Source organism: Myodes glareolus, chromosome 5, assembly GCF_982192425.1.
Source record: "Myodes glareolus chromosome 5, mMyoGla1.1, whole genome shotgun sequence".
NCBI classification, from domain to species: domain Eukaryota; kingdom Metazoa; phylum Chordata; class Mammalia; order Rodentia; family Cricetidae; genus Myodes; species Myodes glareolus.
The window spans coordinates 22,819,379-22,836,910 of NC_142030.1; the positions used below are offsets into that span (position 1 = coordinate 22,819,379).

The 17,532-nt window shown below is 39.7% G+C and overlaps 1 protein-coding gene across 1 annotated transcript in view; it reads right to left on the reverse strand.

The window, feature by feature from the left end:
- Positions 1-12,771: 12,771 nt before the first annotated feature.
- Cd48 (CD48 molecule) overlaps positions 12,772-17,532 on the reverse strand; it is a 34,612-nt gene continuing 29,851 nt past the window's right edge. The window contains exon 4 of the mRNA XM_048448913.3: positions 12,772-17,115. Coding sequence (XP_048304870.3) covers positions 17,036-17,115 — 80 coding nt within the window. The 3' untranslated portion in view covers positions 12,772-17,035. The remainder of the gene's footprint in view (positions 17,116-17,532) is intronic.

Below are 17,532 nucleotides of genomic sequence, written 5' to 3' on the forward strand. Positions count from 1 at the left end.
ATCCTGGGAAGGGTGGGATGAAATCATGCAGCTCTCTGATTCCAAGAAATAATTTCAGCCCCAAGAATTCCCTACTCTCTCTAGAGCCCTCTGTTTATATTGAGTGGGAGTGAGGAGTGACGTCATAGGAGAACCAGTTCAACCACTCCTTTGTAAGTCCAAGAGCTGACCCTACCCGCATTACTCAGCAACTCTCCTTAGAATGTGAAGTCTCTTGGTTCTGGTCCCAGAGAAGCAGCATTAACAAACACCAGCTAAGAGACCCAACCACCGTGCTTTATGCACTGTTTGTGCCTTAGGGAGCCACAGCTCGAGCTGGGCTCCAGGCCTCAAAGATCATCAGTCAGGAAGGCACTTGTTAAAAAGACCCCATTTCCTATTTCACTCAGGGAGGAAAGAAACCAACCAAGGCAGTACTAGCAGGCACTGTATATGCCTAAGTGAGCATCTTGTGAGATTATGTTATGAATGCTAAATCCTGGAGTCTCCCTCAAAATTATTGATTCATGTTGGGAGAACAGAGGTCCTTGTGCTTGCAGATAAGCCTAGGGAAACCAGGAATATTAAACACACAGAGTTGTCTCTTCAAAGGAAGAGATGTATAGCTTGTTTTCTGTCCAGCAGGCTGGGAATGGAGGTGATTAATAGTCTAAGTGATCTATGTACTACCTGTAGGGCCAAGCCACATTTGGATCCCCGAGGCTCTCATAAGCAGGACCAGAGGTAGTTAATAGTTTAGGTGACTTTTGTGCTATCTGTATAGCTAGGGACTCCTCAAGATTCTTGCTAACAGGACCAGAGGTGTCCTTTGCTCTACCTGCATGACCAAGAATACACCAAATTCTCCCTCAAATCTCTAAGACAATACATGAAGTCTACTTATAGAACCCATCTCCATAGAAGCAGTGGCATGTACTTTGTAGAGAGTTTTGATGTAATTATACCTTAATATGCACATGGGATTGCAATACACCAGAAACTTTTTTCCAAATTGTACTCTACTTAATTACGTCCACAATAAACTGTTCAGTGTCCAACTCTAGAAGTCTGAACCAACACGGGCTACTGAGTTGTGTTGAATTGGACTTCCTTCTTGTCTCACACAAACTGTTGCTCTGCAGTCCTGGTATTTACAGAGACCCCTGCAAATCCAGAGTCTGCCTTGTCAGCATGACCAGCAAGTGATCTCTCAGTGAGGCGCATGGGTTCAACACCAAGAGTTTACATTATTTGTATGAGCTTGTCCCAATGGAGCCACCAGAGGGCAGTATTACAGAGCTCATTGGAGCCTGGTGAGCGACTTCAGTTTGGTGAGGTTTCTTGGTAAAGATTTCAGGCGAATGCTGGTCTATCCTCTTTGCACATAGGTCAGCTGCTTGAGTTCACTACCAAGTGCCTTGAGGGTTGGTTACCTTGCAGTACTGAGAATTGTACCCAGGGCTTCACTGTGTGTAAAGGGCATCAGTAAGTACTCCACCACTGAGTTATCCCTCCAGCCTGATCTACTAAGTGTTTTGTTTTTTATTTTTTTAATTTAAAAATTTTAAAATTTTATGTGCTAGCCCCAGCACCCCCTCCCTCCTCTTCTCTCACCCCTTCCTCTCCAGTTCCACCCCTCCCCATCCATTCCTCCAAAGAGGTAAGGCCTCCTGTGGGGAGTTAACAAAATCTGGTATACTAAGTCGAGGCAGGACCAACCCCCTCCCCCTGTATCAAGGTTGAGCAAAGTATCCCACAAGAGGGAATGGGCTCCAAAAAGCCAGTTCATATACCTAAGATAAGGCCTAGTCCCACTGCCAGTCCCCCCAGTCCCTTGCAAGAGATCAAGCCATATAACTGACACCCACATTTAGAGGGTTTAGTTTGGTCCCATGCAGGATCTCCAGCTGTCAGTCCAGAGTTCGTGAGCTCCCTTTAGCTCGGGTCAATTGTTTCTGTGGTTTTCCCAGTCATGATCTTGACCCCCGCCCCCTTGTTTATATGATCCTTCCTCCCTCTCTTCAACTTCAGGTTCCAGGAGCTCAGCCCAGTGCTTAGCTGTGGATCACTGCATCTGCTTCCATCAATTACTGGACGCAGGTTCTATGAGGACAACTAGGGTAATCACTAATCTGATTATAGGGAAAGACCAGTTCAGGCACCCTCTCTACTATTGCTAGGGAGTCTTAGCTGGTGCCATCCTGTGGATTCCTGGGAATTTCTCTAGCATCTGGTTTCGCCCTAACCCCATAATGGCTCCCTCTATCAAGATATCTCTTTCATTGCTCCTGCTCTCTGTCCTTCCCCAAACTCAGTCATCTTGAGCCCTCATATCCCATTCCTATCCCCTTGCTTCTACTCCCCTTCCCAGTTTGCCCAGGGGATCTTAACTATTTCCCTTTCCTAGAGCCCTCCATGTATGCCCTTCTTAGGGTCCACCTTTTTACCTAATCTCTCTGGTGTTGTGGATTTATTTTTTAAAGATTTATTTATTTATTATGTATATAATGTTTTGCCTGCATGTGTGCCTGCATGCCAGAAGAGGTCACCTGATCTCATTACAGTTAGTTGAGAGCCACTGTATGGTTACTGGGAATTGAACTCAGGACCTCTGGAAGAACAGACAGTGCTCTTAACCTCGGAGCCATCTCTTTAGCCCCCTAATCTACTAAATGTTTTGTCTTTCCAATAACCTTGGAGTTTATTTAAATTAAGAAAAGGGTCATAATGTTTTCATGCCGTATATACTTTGTTCTTTAAATAACAGTTGTGACAAACAACAGAGATAATTTCAGAACACTGTCCTTGGGGTCTGCAAAGGTGGTTCAGTACTGAAGAGCACTTGCTGCTCTTGCAGGGGACCCAGCCTTAATTTTGCAGAATTCACATGGTGGTTCACAGCTATCTCTAACTTATAACTTCAGTCCTAGGGGATCTGACAACCTTTTCCAACCTCTGAGGCCACCAGGCATGCATGTGTTGCAATATACAGAGGCAAAGCATTCATACATATAAAATTTTTTAATTGTTTAAATGTTGCACTTTAACACAGCATTTTTAAGATTCAGACAAAACATCAATACTTTGGATTGTACGTAATTAAAGAAGTAAGTACCTCATTTTCCAAAATACTGTTATAACCAATACATAGAAAAATGCCTTTATGTTACCCTAAGAATATAATTCCTGAAAAAAGTCACACTGTAATGACTCACTTTAAAAAACAATCACTATGTAAGAAAAGCACCATTGAACTTCCTTGTTGATTTTATACAGCCTCTATGAACTGCCTTGTCTTAAATCCAAGGGCAAAGTTATGAAAACAGCTGTATGGTAAACTCGGGTGACTCTCCCCCTGGATTTTACCTGGGACTGACCTTTTAGATGTTTTATTTAGAAGAAGCAGGCTCTGAACTTTCATATGATATCATCAATGTTAGTATCATACATCTCAGGAAGATCCTTATTCTTTACAGCAACACAGCATAGGCTAGCGTCCCTGCTAAGCCAGCCTCAGATCCCCCCAGGTTATTTTGTGCATTAGTTTGTATAGCAGTCTCATCTATGTTGGTCTCCAGCACCATTCCCCCATCACCTTTTCTGCAAGAATACCATGAACCTTGTCTACACAGAATACTCAAGCCAGTTCACATGCATTTTCTAACATTTATCTAATGTATCTACCAATGCTCAAGTTAGATAAAAAAAATGCCAAGTATGCTTGCTAAGGAATCCACACAGTAGACAAATACAGTGTTGCATAAAGCCTATAAGTCAGTTTGTTGTCAGGTCTTCTAATGTATAATCCTTGTAGGAAATTATGACTATTTCCACTTCCCTTAGACACTAAGTGGAAAGCCTCCCTGATGCTTGACTGCTGTGTCTCCACAGCAGGGCTGGTAGAGCTGGAGAGCTTTAGCTTCCTGCAGTTGTTGAAGATGGGGAGGGCTTTGATTATGGCTGGGTCAGACTGGCCTGGTAGGCACTGACTCTAGGGTAGGCACAGGATGCAGGGCTGGAGCAGGTCCCCCCACTGAGCCTTACACCTAGACTTTATTGATGCTCTTTCCTAGCCATTACCCTTCCCCCAGTAGTTTTTGGTCATACAGACACACAAGAGGCTTGAAACACATGAGACCAAGGCTTGGTCTTTGCCCTGAAACTTCTAAAGAAGTCTTAACATTGGTTTTTGTGGGATAATCTTTTTGTACTCTGTGAAGATGTGTCTTTGACAAGGTGCCTTCTGATTGGTTGGTTTAGAAAAGAACTGAATGGTCACCAACTAGGCAGGAGAGGATAGGCAGGATTTCTCGGTGCTGAGACTCCAAGGATTTACAGAGTACAGAGTACAGAGTCAGATGTCCAGGGTGGAGGAGAGGTAAAAAAGTCACATGGCAAAAAATAGTTTACTAGAAGATTTATTTAAGTTGTAAGAGATAATTGGTTACAAGCCTAACCTAAAGGTCGAGGTTTCATAAGTAATAAGAAGTTTCTATGTCATTATTTGTGAGCTGGTGGTCCCAAAAGAAAGTCAAATAACAACAGGTAGTAATTTCTATTCTACTTTCATCTCTGTTGCTGTGATAAAACACTCCGGACCAAAGCAACTTAGGGGAGAAAAGGGTTTATTTCATCTTACAGGTTATAGTCCATTGAGGGCAGAGTGGAAACTCTAGAAAACTAGAGACAGAAACCACAGAGGAGCATCACTTGCTGACTGGCTCATGCAAAAGGGGCCTATAAGCATGTCACATATCACATAGGATCTAATGTTCAGAGTCATACTGCACTTGAGTTAATACTGTTATCACCATCTGTAAATTCTCAATCATTTCATCCTTCAACTTGAGTTTTTTCATATTTTATTTATTTACATGTTCATTTATTTATTTATGTACCATTCTACCTCCATGTATGCCTGCATGCCAGAAGAGGGCACCAGATCTCATTACAGATGGTTGTGAGGCACTGTGTGGTTGCTGGGAATTGAACTCATGACCTCTGGAAGAGCAGCCAGTACTCTTAACCTCTGAGCCATCTCTTGAGAATGGAGCATGCATGTGAGAGGAGGACATACATGGAAGATGCTGCCTCATTAACATTACACATTACTCATGATACCCTGTGAACACAGCATCCTAGTGGACTCACAGTGTAAGGGAGTGCATTTCAATTCAAGCGAGGTCAAAGCAATTCCATTCCAGAAACCACTGGCTTTTAGTGATCATTGTGGACCATTTTTGATTAGCATTTACATTGTTATTATAAAATACAAATGTATACATGAACTATAAAATATGAATTGGGTAATTTCAATGATTTCACATATAAATTAAATGTTCTTCTATTTTCATTTAAAACCAACTTTATGATATACACAGTTAAATTTATGATAGTGATTTAAAATTTAGTGTTTTATTGATAGCAGCATTAAAAAATGAATGTAAAAATGTCTCTGTTGGAAAGAGAAACTGCAGATGAAAAGGAAACATTTTTTATTTTAGACTTTAAATGATATCTTTTTCTTGCATTTTAACCAAGGGCTCACATTTTTATGCTTGTGTTGAATAGCAGAAATTCTGTATCTGGTGCTTATGACCTGGACCATCTAAAGTGGGTCATGCCTCAGATTTCCACGTTATCAGAGTGGATAGCAATGTGGTTCCTAGAGCCGCATACCTGCCTTGGCATCTGAGGAGCATGCTCATTTGTGACATAAACAGACATTTCTTTTCTCATTCATGCTTTCCCAAAGTATGTCTTTTCATCCCATTCCTCCTTTTCCACCAGGAAAACTAGGGGTGGGGCGGGGAGAAAAGAATACTACTTCCAGAAGACAGGCTGAGATAGCCCGACAGGAGGAAGCAGTCTGCTGAGATCAAAGATTGGAATGGGACCATAGGTTGGGCTGAGGTAGAGGGAGCAGCTGTCTTAGGGAGCAAGACAAAATTCCAAACTTTCTTGCATGCATTTATAATGCAGGCAAAGTAGCTGTTCTCCAACCATCAGGGGTTCAAACTCAAGCTCCTTGCATCACGTCATTCTGCTTCCTTAACTGCCACATCAGCACCATGCTTTCTGTTGACTAGAAGCAATCACGTTACAGAAGCTGATGCAAAGGAAAAGACATTTTCCTGTTGACCAAAGGTGAACAAGACCGTTTGGTGAACAAGTAGCATAGGCTTGTCAATAGGATATGTGGAGAAGGGAAAGACTCTACTTATTTGTTTGTTTGTTTATTGTTTTGTAGCCACTGAAAGGAGAGGTGAAGGAGGCTGATCGAGGTAAGCAGAAGGTGGTCTGTGGTGGGAAGTGTCCTGTAGGGAGACAGCATCCTTTAGTGACCTCTAAGCCCATAAGGAGATTTAGAAGAGGGAACAGAAAGAATAAATCCTGGGAGTTACTAAAGGGTGAGTCTGGAACTTCTGTCTGCTTATTGCAGAAGAGCACGCTGAGGACACCAGGGCAGTTTGATGTTTTTACTGTATCTAATGACACAACTAATATTTGAATTGCTGCTCAACAGAGACAATCGTGTAGAGAGAACCAAGCACTCAGATGTTGGGAATATTATGTTAAGGTGTGTTTCTCTTGTTTATGTTGTATTTGTTTCACAATGTGAAGCTGTGGTACTTTGCCTGTTTAGAACACTCAATGGTCTAAGAAAGAATAGAACTGGCGAATAGCAAGGCAGGAGAAAGGATTGGTGGGGCTGGCAGGCAGAGACAATAGACAGAAGGAGAACTCTCAGGAGTGGGCGGTCAGAGAAGTAGCCCCAGAGGAGGAGTCCGTCAGGGACGAGCCACCCAGCTACACAGTAATCCACAGACTAAGAGTAATATTTATAGAAGTAAGAAAGTGGGAAAAACGCAGAGTCCAAAAGGTAGATGGGATAAGTTAGAGAAAGCTGGGAAGAAATGGGCCAAGCTAAAGTCAGATGTTTATAACTGAGAATAAGACTCCATGTGTGATTCATCTAGGAGCTAGTGGCCACCGGAAAGAGCCCAAAGAGCTTAACAGCGTATTACTCATTTTTGTTTGTTTGTTTGTTTGTTTGTTTGAGACAGGGTTTCTCTGTAGCTTTGGGGCCTGTCCTAGAGCTAGTTCTTGTAGACCAGGCTGGCCTTGAACTCACAGAGATCCACCTGCTGGGATTAAAGGTGTGCGCCACCACCTGGCAACATCATATTACTCTTATTACTGCATTCAGGTTCCCTTGAAAGGCTTGGGCCAAGACTTAGTGACAAATCTCATGCTCAGCTCTCAGGGAACAGGACTTCTATTCACAGGAGACCACTGCTGGAACTTGGTGGGAAGGAGGGAGCCTTGGAAGAACTGGAACCCCTGGCTTGGCATGGATGTTAGAGGTGGCACAACTGACTCTTCAGATGTGCTTATGCACAGGAACCAAGATCTCTGATTCTGCATTGTGTGGTTCCTATGTTTTCCAAAACTAGTGCTTATGAAAATATTAGAACTACTTTAAAATTCTGCTTCAGGATAGCAAATATTTATTTAAACAGATTTGAAAACATTTGCAGGAGGAGGCATATAGTTCCAGCAGTAGGGAACCTGCTTAGCATAGGCCAAGACCAAGTTCACCCTCACACAAAATAAAAATCAATTATCTCTAAAAAACACCCCCCCCCCCCAGAAAAACAGCATCTCATCCCCAGGTCTGTAGCAGAACACATGCTGTGGGCTCCCTTTCCTCTCTGATCCCATCTCTAAGTTCACAAAGAACTTCTCCAAACTTCCTTTCCCCCAACTCAAAAGGTCTGAAACTGAAGGTCTCCTACCCCTACCCTCCTGGCTTGATTTTATCTACTAAGTGTTTTTTTTTTCTTTCTTTCTTTTTTCCCAAAACCCTGCCACAGTGGAGCTACCCCTTGGGCCCACTGCGCAGTGACTTGGCAATTTCCGGGTTTTACACATACTCCCCCACCCCAGACCCCAGCTTCAGGTTTGTATTCCCAGCTTCAGGTTTGTGTTCCTTGTACGCAAGCTCAGGGTTCCTTGATATTCTAGCCACCAAAAAATCAAAACAAACAAACAAAAAACCTCTCTTGGTGTACGGAATTGGTTTAATTGCTCTTAATTTGTCAAGCATATTTGTCAGTATTTAATCAGGCACCAATGTGGAACAGAGTGAGACTGTTCATGCCTTCACCAGTCATGTGCTGTGACCGCGACACCTGCTGGCCAATAAAGATTATTACACCTACAACAATTTACTGAAATCTCACAATGGTTAAGTTTGTTTAATTAATAAATAATTCAATAAATTTGAAAGTTATATAATTGCAGACAGTATCACCACCAAAGGATTTAATAACTTTTTGTTTTTACTATGGATGGTATCCTGCAAGGCTTATATGGTATAACAAAATACTGCTATCTAACAGAATGAGTGTAAAACAGGATTCATCCTTCTACTTACTGCATCCAAGAAATATACCTTAATATCAAGGGTAGTCATCAGATTAGAGTAAAGGGTTGTAAAAAGATATTTCAAGCAAATTGACCTAAGAAGCAAGCTGGTGTAGCTATTTTTATATCTAACAAGATAGACTTCAAACCAAAATTTATAAGAAGAGCTAGGAAAGAACAGTACATACTCAGCACAGGAAAAATCCACTAAGAGGACATTGCAATTCTTAACATCTATGCCCCAAACACAAGGGTACCCAAGTTCATAAAATAAACACCACTACATCACAGATTGACTCTCACATACTTATAACTGGAGACTTCAATACCCCACTCTCACCAATAGACAAATCATCTGGACAAAAACTAAACAAGAGTAGTGCTGGTGTTAACTGACATGCCAACCAAATGTATCTAACGGATGTTTACAAACATTTCAACCAAGCACAAAGCAGTTGTGTACCTCAAAGAACTTTCTTCAAAACTGGCCACATACTCAGTCACAAAGCAAGTCACCAAAGATAGAAGAAATTTGAAATAACTCATTGAATCCCCTCTGCCATGGATTAAAGCTATATAGCAACAAAGACAGAAACAATAGGAAGCTTACAAACTTATGAAAACTGAACAATTCATAACTGAATGTAAAAGCAGATCAAGACAAAAATTAAAAAAGACATTAAAGACTTTCTAGAATTGGATGAAATATACATCCAATCTTACAGAATGCAATGAAAATGGTTCTCAGAGGCAAGTTCCTAGTGCTAAGTGTCTACATGAAGAAATTGGAGTGATCTCACAGTAGTAACTTAACAACACATCTGAAAACTCTGGACCCAAAAGAAGAAATCATACCCAAAAGAAGTTGATGGCAAGAAATAATCAAACTCAGGATAGAATTCAATAAAATATAAACAAGAGAACAATACAAAAAATCAGTGAAACAAAGAGTTGGTTCTTTGGGAAACAAAACAAGATAGACAAACCCTTATCCAAACTAACTAAAAGACAGGAGAGAATATCCAAAGTAGCAAAATCAGAAACGAAAAGGGGAGCCTGGTATTGGCATAAAAACAGACAGGAGGACCAATGGAAACAAATCGAAGACCCAGATATTAATCCACACATCTTTGAATACCTGATTTTTGACAAAGAAGCAAAAAAGTATCAAATGGAAAAAAGAAAGCATGTTTAACAAATGGTGATGGCATAACTGGATATCAACATGTGGAAGAATGAAAATAGACCCATATCTATCACCAAGCACTAAATTCAAGTCCAAGTGGATCAAAGATAAACATAAAGACAACCACACTGAACCTCATAGAAGAGAAAGTGGGAAGTAAACTTGAACGCACTGGCACAGGAGACCACTTCCTAAATATAACCTCAGTAGCACAGACACTAAGAGAAACAATTAATAAATTAGACTTCCTGAAACTGAAAAGCTTCTGTAAAACTAAGGACATTTTCAACAAGACAAAATGACAGTCTACAGAATGGGAGAAGAGCTTCACCAACCCTACATCAGACAGAGGTCTGATCTCCAAAATATACAAAGGACTCAAGAAATTGGTCATCAAAAGAACAAATAATTCAATAAAAAAATGGAGTACAAATCTAAACAGAGAACTCTCAACAGAGGAATTTAAAATGGCTGAAAGACATTTAAGAAAATGTTCAACATCCTTAGTCATCAGAGAAGTGCAAATCAAAACAACTCTGAGATTCCATCTTACACCAGTAAGAATGGCCAAGATCAAAAACACTGATGACAACTTATGCTGGAGAGGTTGTGGGGTAAAGGAAACACTCTTGCATTTCTGGTGAGAATGCAAGCTAATACAACCCTTTTGGAAGACAATGTGGTCATTTCTCAGAAAATTAGGAAACAACTTTCCTCAAGACCCAGTAATACCACTTTTGGGTATATATCCAAAGGATGCTCAATTGTGCCACAAGGACATGTGTTGCAAGGGAAGGAGACACTTGTTTGTCCTGGCCACCCAGCCCTGAAATAATCACACAGAAACTGTATTCATTAATTTGTTGCTTGGCCCATTAGCTCTAACATCTTATTAGCTAACCCATACATCTTAATTTAACCCATTTCTATTAATCTGTATATCACCACGAGGCTGTGACCTACCAGCTAAGTTCCAGATCATCTATCTCTGGTGGCAGATTCATGGTGTCTCTCTGACTCGCCCTTCTTCATTCCAGCATACAGCCTAGCTTTGCCTGCTTAGTTCTGTTCTTCCCTGATATAGGCTCAGAGTAGTTCTTTATTAACCAATGAAAGCAACACATAGACAGAAGGGCCTCCTACACCATTTCCCCCTTTCTGTTTAAACAAAAAGGCAGGCTTTAACTTAAACATAGTAAAATTACATATAACAAAGCAGTTATTAAGCAAGAATTACAGTTACAATATTTTTATTTACTTTATCTTTTATCATAACTTAGGAAAATTATAACTATAACTATCTATCTATTCTTCAACTCCATCAAAGACTCCAGAAGGATATATTACCTAAGTCAACAGGAATTGCACTGTAAGCAACTTCCAAAACTCTAGAAATGACAGAGACATCTCACTGCCTGGACATTTACCCAAAGTTCTTCTGTACCATTGGTGCATCCATCTATAGCCTACAGGCCCATAGTATTTGGCAGACTTTTCCATGAAGCAGGAACTTTCAAAGACAGTTCAGCCACTTTCTTTTGTATCCTGCAGAATGTCTCACAGACTCTGTCATGAAGCAGGAACCCCAAAGGATCATCTCACCTTTAGGCAAGTTCAACAGTCTTTTCTCTGTGGATCCTGTATGTTTAATTCATCTAACAAACTACATAAGGAGGCTCTTCAATGCCCATCTTCCTCTTGAAGTAGACTGGTGCTGACAGGAGCAGATGTGTCTCACTGTCATGAAAAGTTCTAAATTTTTAAAACATTTAAATGCCGTATTCTGAAGGTCTCTGAAAGATTTGAAGAATACCTAACTAACTGAAATATATCTCTATATATCTAGAAAATCTAAATAACATTACTACAAGCTTGATTATTATAGATGACTATCTATTAACCTGTATTTCTTAATTATACATTACATTTTAAAATGAACTATACAAATACAATACCTTAATAAAGGGCAGAAATAAACAGTATAACAAAATTACCTTAAATTTGTATCAATAAACCAAGATCCATACCAATGCAAATTATTCATATCTATATCATATACTCCTTTAAATGTAAAGAAACATTTATAAATAATATTTGGGAATATGGGTGAAGTTTTTCTCTCCAAACTGCTTCCTGATGTCTTCTAGGCAAAGTATTTTCTTTGTGGGGGTGTTTGCAGCAGTCTCTCAGTGGGTCTTGTTCCATGAAACCATATTGGTTTGGAAGCAATAGGTTCTCATTTTCTGTGGAAACAAGAGAAGAACTTTTCCAAAGAAACATATCCTTAGACCCAAATTTGAAAGTCATGATACCTTTGTAATATACATGCTGCTTTATCTCAGAAGCCCATACAATGAAATGTCTCTCAGTAGTTAGCTCCTTCACAGTCAAAAAACTCAAAGATAGCACAATAATATACATAATCCAGACTCTCTGTGAATTTTCCATCTTTATGTGGCTTATTTTTACTCTATTGATTTTTAATATTTATTTTATTATCTTTACTCCTTTAATCTATGACTGTCTTTTTCAACTCTCTATATTCTTTCCTCCTCTCTCCTTAGCCTATGTACACTAATCCAACACTGTGACCCATTTATAGGTCTTTTTTATCTGGATTTGTCTTTATTGCATATCTATAATTATTTTCTGACCAGAAGCGCTTCTTAAAATGCTAAACACTTATGAATCTAATCTGTGACATTCCTAGGTCAAATATGGTACTGCCATCTAATCCCGCCCAGTCCAGCGTGGCTGAACTGCTACTCCTCTGAGAGCCAAGTACACTGCCCCACTTCCAGGAACTGCCATTAAGCAAGCTTCAGCAGTCTGCTCACAAACCCCAGTCAAATACTCTGTATCCATACTGCCTGCCTGAAAGAGTCAGAGTTTGCACTGGCAGGGCCCAGAAAGCTGGCATTTTATAATGGCCACAGCATTTTTCCTACCATGGCTGAATCAGGAAAATCCTTCTTAAAGGAGCTATGCCTTTGCTTGCTTCTAGCAAACAGAGCTCATCCAAGAAAATGCCACCAGCAAACCATACTTAACTCTGTTCTTTTGTGTCCAGAATTAATTTTTCAGATTTCTCAGGTTTTTATGTGGATGTAGTTACCCATGTTTGGTGCCAGATGATGATGAAGGAAGCTTAAAAGAAATTCCACACTAACTCAGAATTGAGACAAAATAGAAAATTATTTATTTAGGAATAGACTCACAAGTCAGAATCCTCTGCTGGAATTGAGAATCGAAATCCCACAGTCTGAAAAGAGGCCAGATGCATGTTTTACATCTGCTTAAATAGTATAAGAGCCATGCCCTAGTGGGTGGGTAACCACTGGTTGTAAGACTTCCTATAGCAGACATGTGCTCAACTGTGTTTATAGCAGCATTGTTTCTCAAAGCCAGAACCTGGAAACAACCTAAATGCCCTTTGACTGAAGAATGGATAAGGAAAATGTAGTACATTTACACAATGGAGTACTGCACAACAGAAAAAAAAATGACATCTTGAATTTTGCAAACAAATTGATGGAGTTAGAAAACATCATTTCAAGTGAAGTAACCCAGACCCAGAAAGACAATTATCACATGTACTCACTCATAAGTGGTTTTTAAATATAAAGCAAAGAAAACCAGTCCACAAATCACAATCCCAGAGAACCTGGACACCAATGAGTACCCTAAGAAAGACATACATAGATGTCATCTACGTGGGTAGTAAGAAAAAGACAAGATCTACTGAGTAAATTGTGATCATGGGGACCTTGGGAGAGGGTTGAAGGGGAGGGGAGAGGCAAGGAGGAAAGCAGAGAAAAATGTAGAGCTCAACAAAAATCAATAAAAAAACAAATCAAAAGGGGACATAACAACAGATACTGAGAAAATCATAGGGACATATTTGAAAAACCTATATTCCCCCAAATTGGAAAACCTAAAAGAAATTTATAATTTTCCCTTTATTTTTTCTTTTTGTTAAAAATAGATTCTTTATTTTTCTCATATAATATATCCTGACTATAGCTTCCCCTCCCTCTACTCCTTCTAGTTTTTCCCCACTTCTCCTCCTCTCCAGGTCTATCTTAATTCTAACCAAACAAGTGAAAGACTTGTATAATAAAAAAAATTCTTCAACTCATTGAAGAAAGAAATTGAAGAAGATAGCAGAAGATGGAAAGATATCCCATGCTCATGGATTGGTAGGATTAAAATAATAAAAATGATCATCCTGTCAGAAGCCATCTACAGAGTCAATGCAATCCTCATCAAAATTCCAACACAATTCTTTAAAGTCCTTCAAATGCCAATTTTCAGCTTCATATGGGAACACGCACAAAAATCCAACAGGATTTCTAAAAGAATCCTGAATAATAAAAGCACTGTGGGAGCTTTCACCATCCCCAATTTCAAATTGTACTGTAAAGCTAAAAACCACATGATGTTGGCACAAAAACAAACATGAATAAATGAAATTGAACTGAAGGCCCAGACGTTGACATACCTATGGACATTTGGTTTTGATTAAAGCAGTCAGAAACACACACTGGGGGAAAAACACAACTTCTTTAATAAATGGTTCTGGTCAAACTGGATGTTTGCATGCAGAAGAATGCAAAGAGATCCAGATTTATCATCCTGCACAAAACTCAACTCCAAAATGATCAAGGACCTCAACATAAAACTAGATATACTGAGTGATAGAAGATAAAATGGGGAATAGAATTGAACTCATTGGCTAAGAAAAGAGTTTCAACTGAACACTGATAGCACAGGCACTATGATCAACAATTAATAAATGGGACTTCATGAAACTGAAGAGCTTCTGTAAGGTGAAAGACACTGTCATTTGAACAAAGTAGCAGCCTACAGAATGAGAAAAAATTTTCATCAATTCCAAATCTGATAGCAGACTAATACTCAAAATGTATAAAGAACTCAAGAAACTAGACATCAAAAGCCCAAATAGTTCAATTAAAAATAGGGTGCAGATCTAAACAAATTTTTTTAATATAGGGAATTCAAATGTCTGAGAATCACTTAAATAATTGTTCAACACCCTTAGTCATCAGGAAAATGCAAATAAAAACTACTTTGAGATTTCATCTTATACCTATCAGAATGGCTAAGATCAATAACACAAGTTAGTTCATGCTGTCAAGGATGTGGAGTAAGGGGAACACTCCTCCAACGCTGTTGGGAGTGCAAACTTGTGTAGCCACTGTGGAAATCAATATGACAGTTCCTCATGAAGATGGGAACTGATCTGCCTCAAGATCCAGCTATACCATTCTTGGTCATATATCCAAAGTTCACTTCTTCCTATCACAAGGACACTTGCTCAAAACCATGTTCATTGTTATTCTATTCATAATACTCAAAAACTGGAAGCAAACTAGATGTCCCTCAACTTAAGAATGGATAAAGAAAATGTGGTACATTTACATGATGGAATATTATTCATCTGTTAAAAATGACAAGTCTAATGATATCACCAAATTTGCAGGCAAATGTATGGAACTAGAAAAAAAAATCAGTCTGAGTAAGGTAACCCAGACCCAGAAAGATAAATACGGTATGTATTCACTTATATGTAGATATTAGCCTTTTAAAAAATGAGAACCAAACTACAGTCCAAAGACTTGGAGAAGTTAGGTATAGAGGAAGGGCTTGAGGAGGAGACACATAAATTTCCCTGGGAGGGAGAAATAGAATAAATTTTATGGATAAACTGGGGGTTGGAGGACAGGAACAGGAGGATCAGGCAGGAGGTATAGGGGAAATAGGATTGAGAGAGAGAATATAGGGAGAATCAGATGGAATTAAGGTGTATTTGAGGAGTGGTATAAAAAGTTGGTGCACTGGAATCTTCTTAAGCTATATGAAGATAATTCTAACGAAATCTCCAAATTATGGGCGAGATGGAGTTCCAGTTGGCCATCTCTTGTCTTCAAATGAAGCTTACAGTACTTGAACTGGTTTACATCCAATTGAGTTGTTGGCCAAAAAGGTGACATAGAAATACCCAAAGAACCCCGGCTATTACCAAGCAACTAGGTTGATCCCCACAAACCAACCAGTAAGGTCCTAGTACTGAAGACAACACTTACACAACACATTGAACATGGAGCTGTCAAGCAGGACCTATGTTGAAACTTTACCCCATCATTTTAGGGTCTTTGGTAGAAGAAGGCACTCTACAGGTAACCCAAAGAGAAATGTAAACACCAACCCAGCTACAAAACTTTTGACCTACAATCTGCCCTGCCTGTAAAATATGCTAGGGCAATGATGGGCACAAAGATTGCGGTAGTAGCCAACTAATGTTTGATTTGACTTAAAGCTCACTCCATGAGATGAACCTGACACTGCTTGGGTGACCTATGGTAAAATCAAATACTACTGGTCTAAACAACAACAAAAAAGTAACAATAAAATACCTATTGGTATTCTGCTACACTTATAGATCAGAGCCTTATTCAGCCATCAGAGAAGCTTCTTGCTACAGTAGATGGGAACAAATACATAATCCCACAGCCAGACATTATGCAGAAGAAAAGAGAGAGAGAGAGAGAGAGAGAGAGAGAGAGAGAGAGAGAGAGAGAGAGAGAGCTCTGAAAGAGGTGAGATGTCTCCATCAAATCCCTCCCCCAGGGCTCAGGGTACCCTGTGGAAGTGGAGGTGGAAAGGCTAAAAGCCATAGAGGATGGAGGATGCCAGGAGAACAAGGTCTCTCTAAATTAACTGAACAAGGTCATTATGAACTTACAGAGACTGAAGCAGCAAGTACAGGGCCCACACAGCTCTGTATCAGGTCCTTTGCATATACATTATACCTTTAGTTTAACATTTTTATGGGACTTCTGGGTGTGTGAATGAGTGGATCTCTGATTCTTATGTGTGATCTTGGGCACTTTTCCTTTTTTGAAATTGCCTTGTCCAACTTTGATGTGATGGTTTTTGTTTTAGCTTATTTTATTTTATTTTGTTATGCTTTGTTGTTGCCTCTTAGAAGTAGTGACAAACTTGGAGAATTAAAGGGAGAGGAAACTAATTAAGATATATTGTTTGAGGAAAGAATCAATTTTAAAAAAAGGAAAACCATTAACATAATGTAGTTATGTATTTTGGTGAAAATAACACATTTATCTTTAATGAATGTTGGAAAACAAATAGTGTATATAAAATTAGATATTAACCACAACTTTTAAAAGGTTACTATAAAATTTTTGTAAAGGGATTGGCACATAGGTCAGTGGCCCAGCACTTTTGGAGCGTGAAGAAGGCCCTGTACTTAACTCTAGGATGGTAAGAAAATGCAAACCCTCACAAATGTTCAACAGCACAATTTCTTCTGTCCCATAGAGTCAGAGCTGCTTTCCAGATGATAAAGGCAGGGTCCAGTGGCCTCAAAGTTTCATTCTCAAGTGAGAAGAGTTCATCTCAGGTCAACAGGAAGGTATGAATGATGGGTGCCATGACCATCAGCAAAGTTGCAATCCAACGTACTCCAGAGGATCTGGCTGAAAGAACAAAACCCCAAACACTTAGACCTTGATCACTGTGTTGAGAAGGAAGGGGAAGACTAGGCATAAGGATGGCACTCTTAAAACAGGAGAATGGCTACCTCCCTAAACCTAGTCCCAGCTGCCTAGGGAAATCCTCCTCTTTGCAAAAACTCATTCTCTTCAGATGTAAAGACCTTAGAAATTCCTTAAATGTCATTAGCTTGGTTGAATCCCGTGATGGACACTTTCCTTGACTTATCTGTAGGACCAGGAAAGAACCAACCCCATACCCTGGAGAGCAATGAGCTAAGGCCATGTCAGGTGTAGATAGAGGACCTTGAGGATGCGAACCGCTGAGTGTAGGGATAGAGGGGCCACTTCTCCCTGTTTCTCAATAGTCATTTGTATTAACTAGGAGGAAAGTGAGGGAGG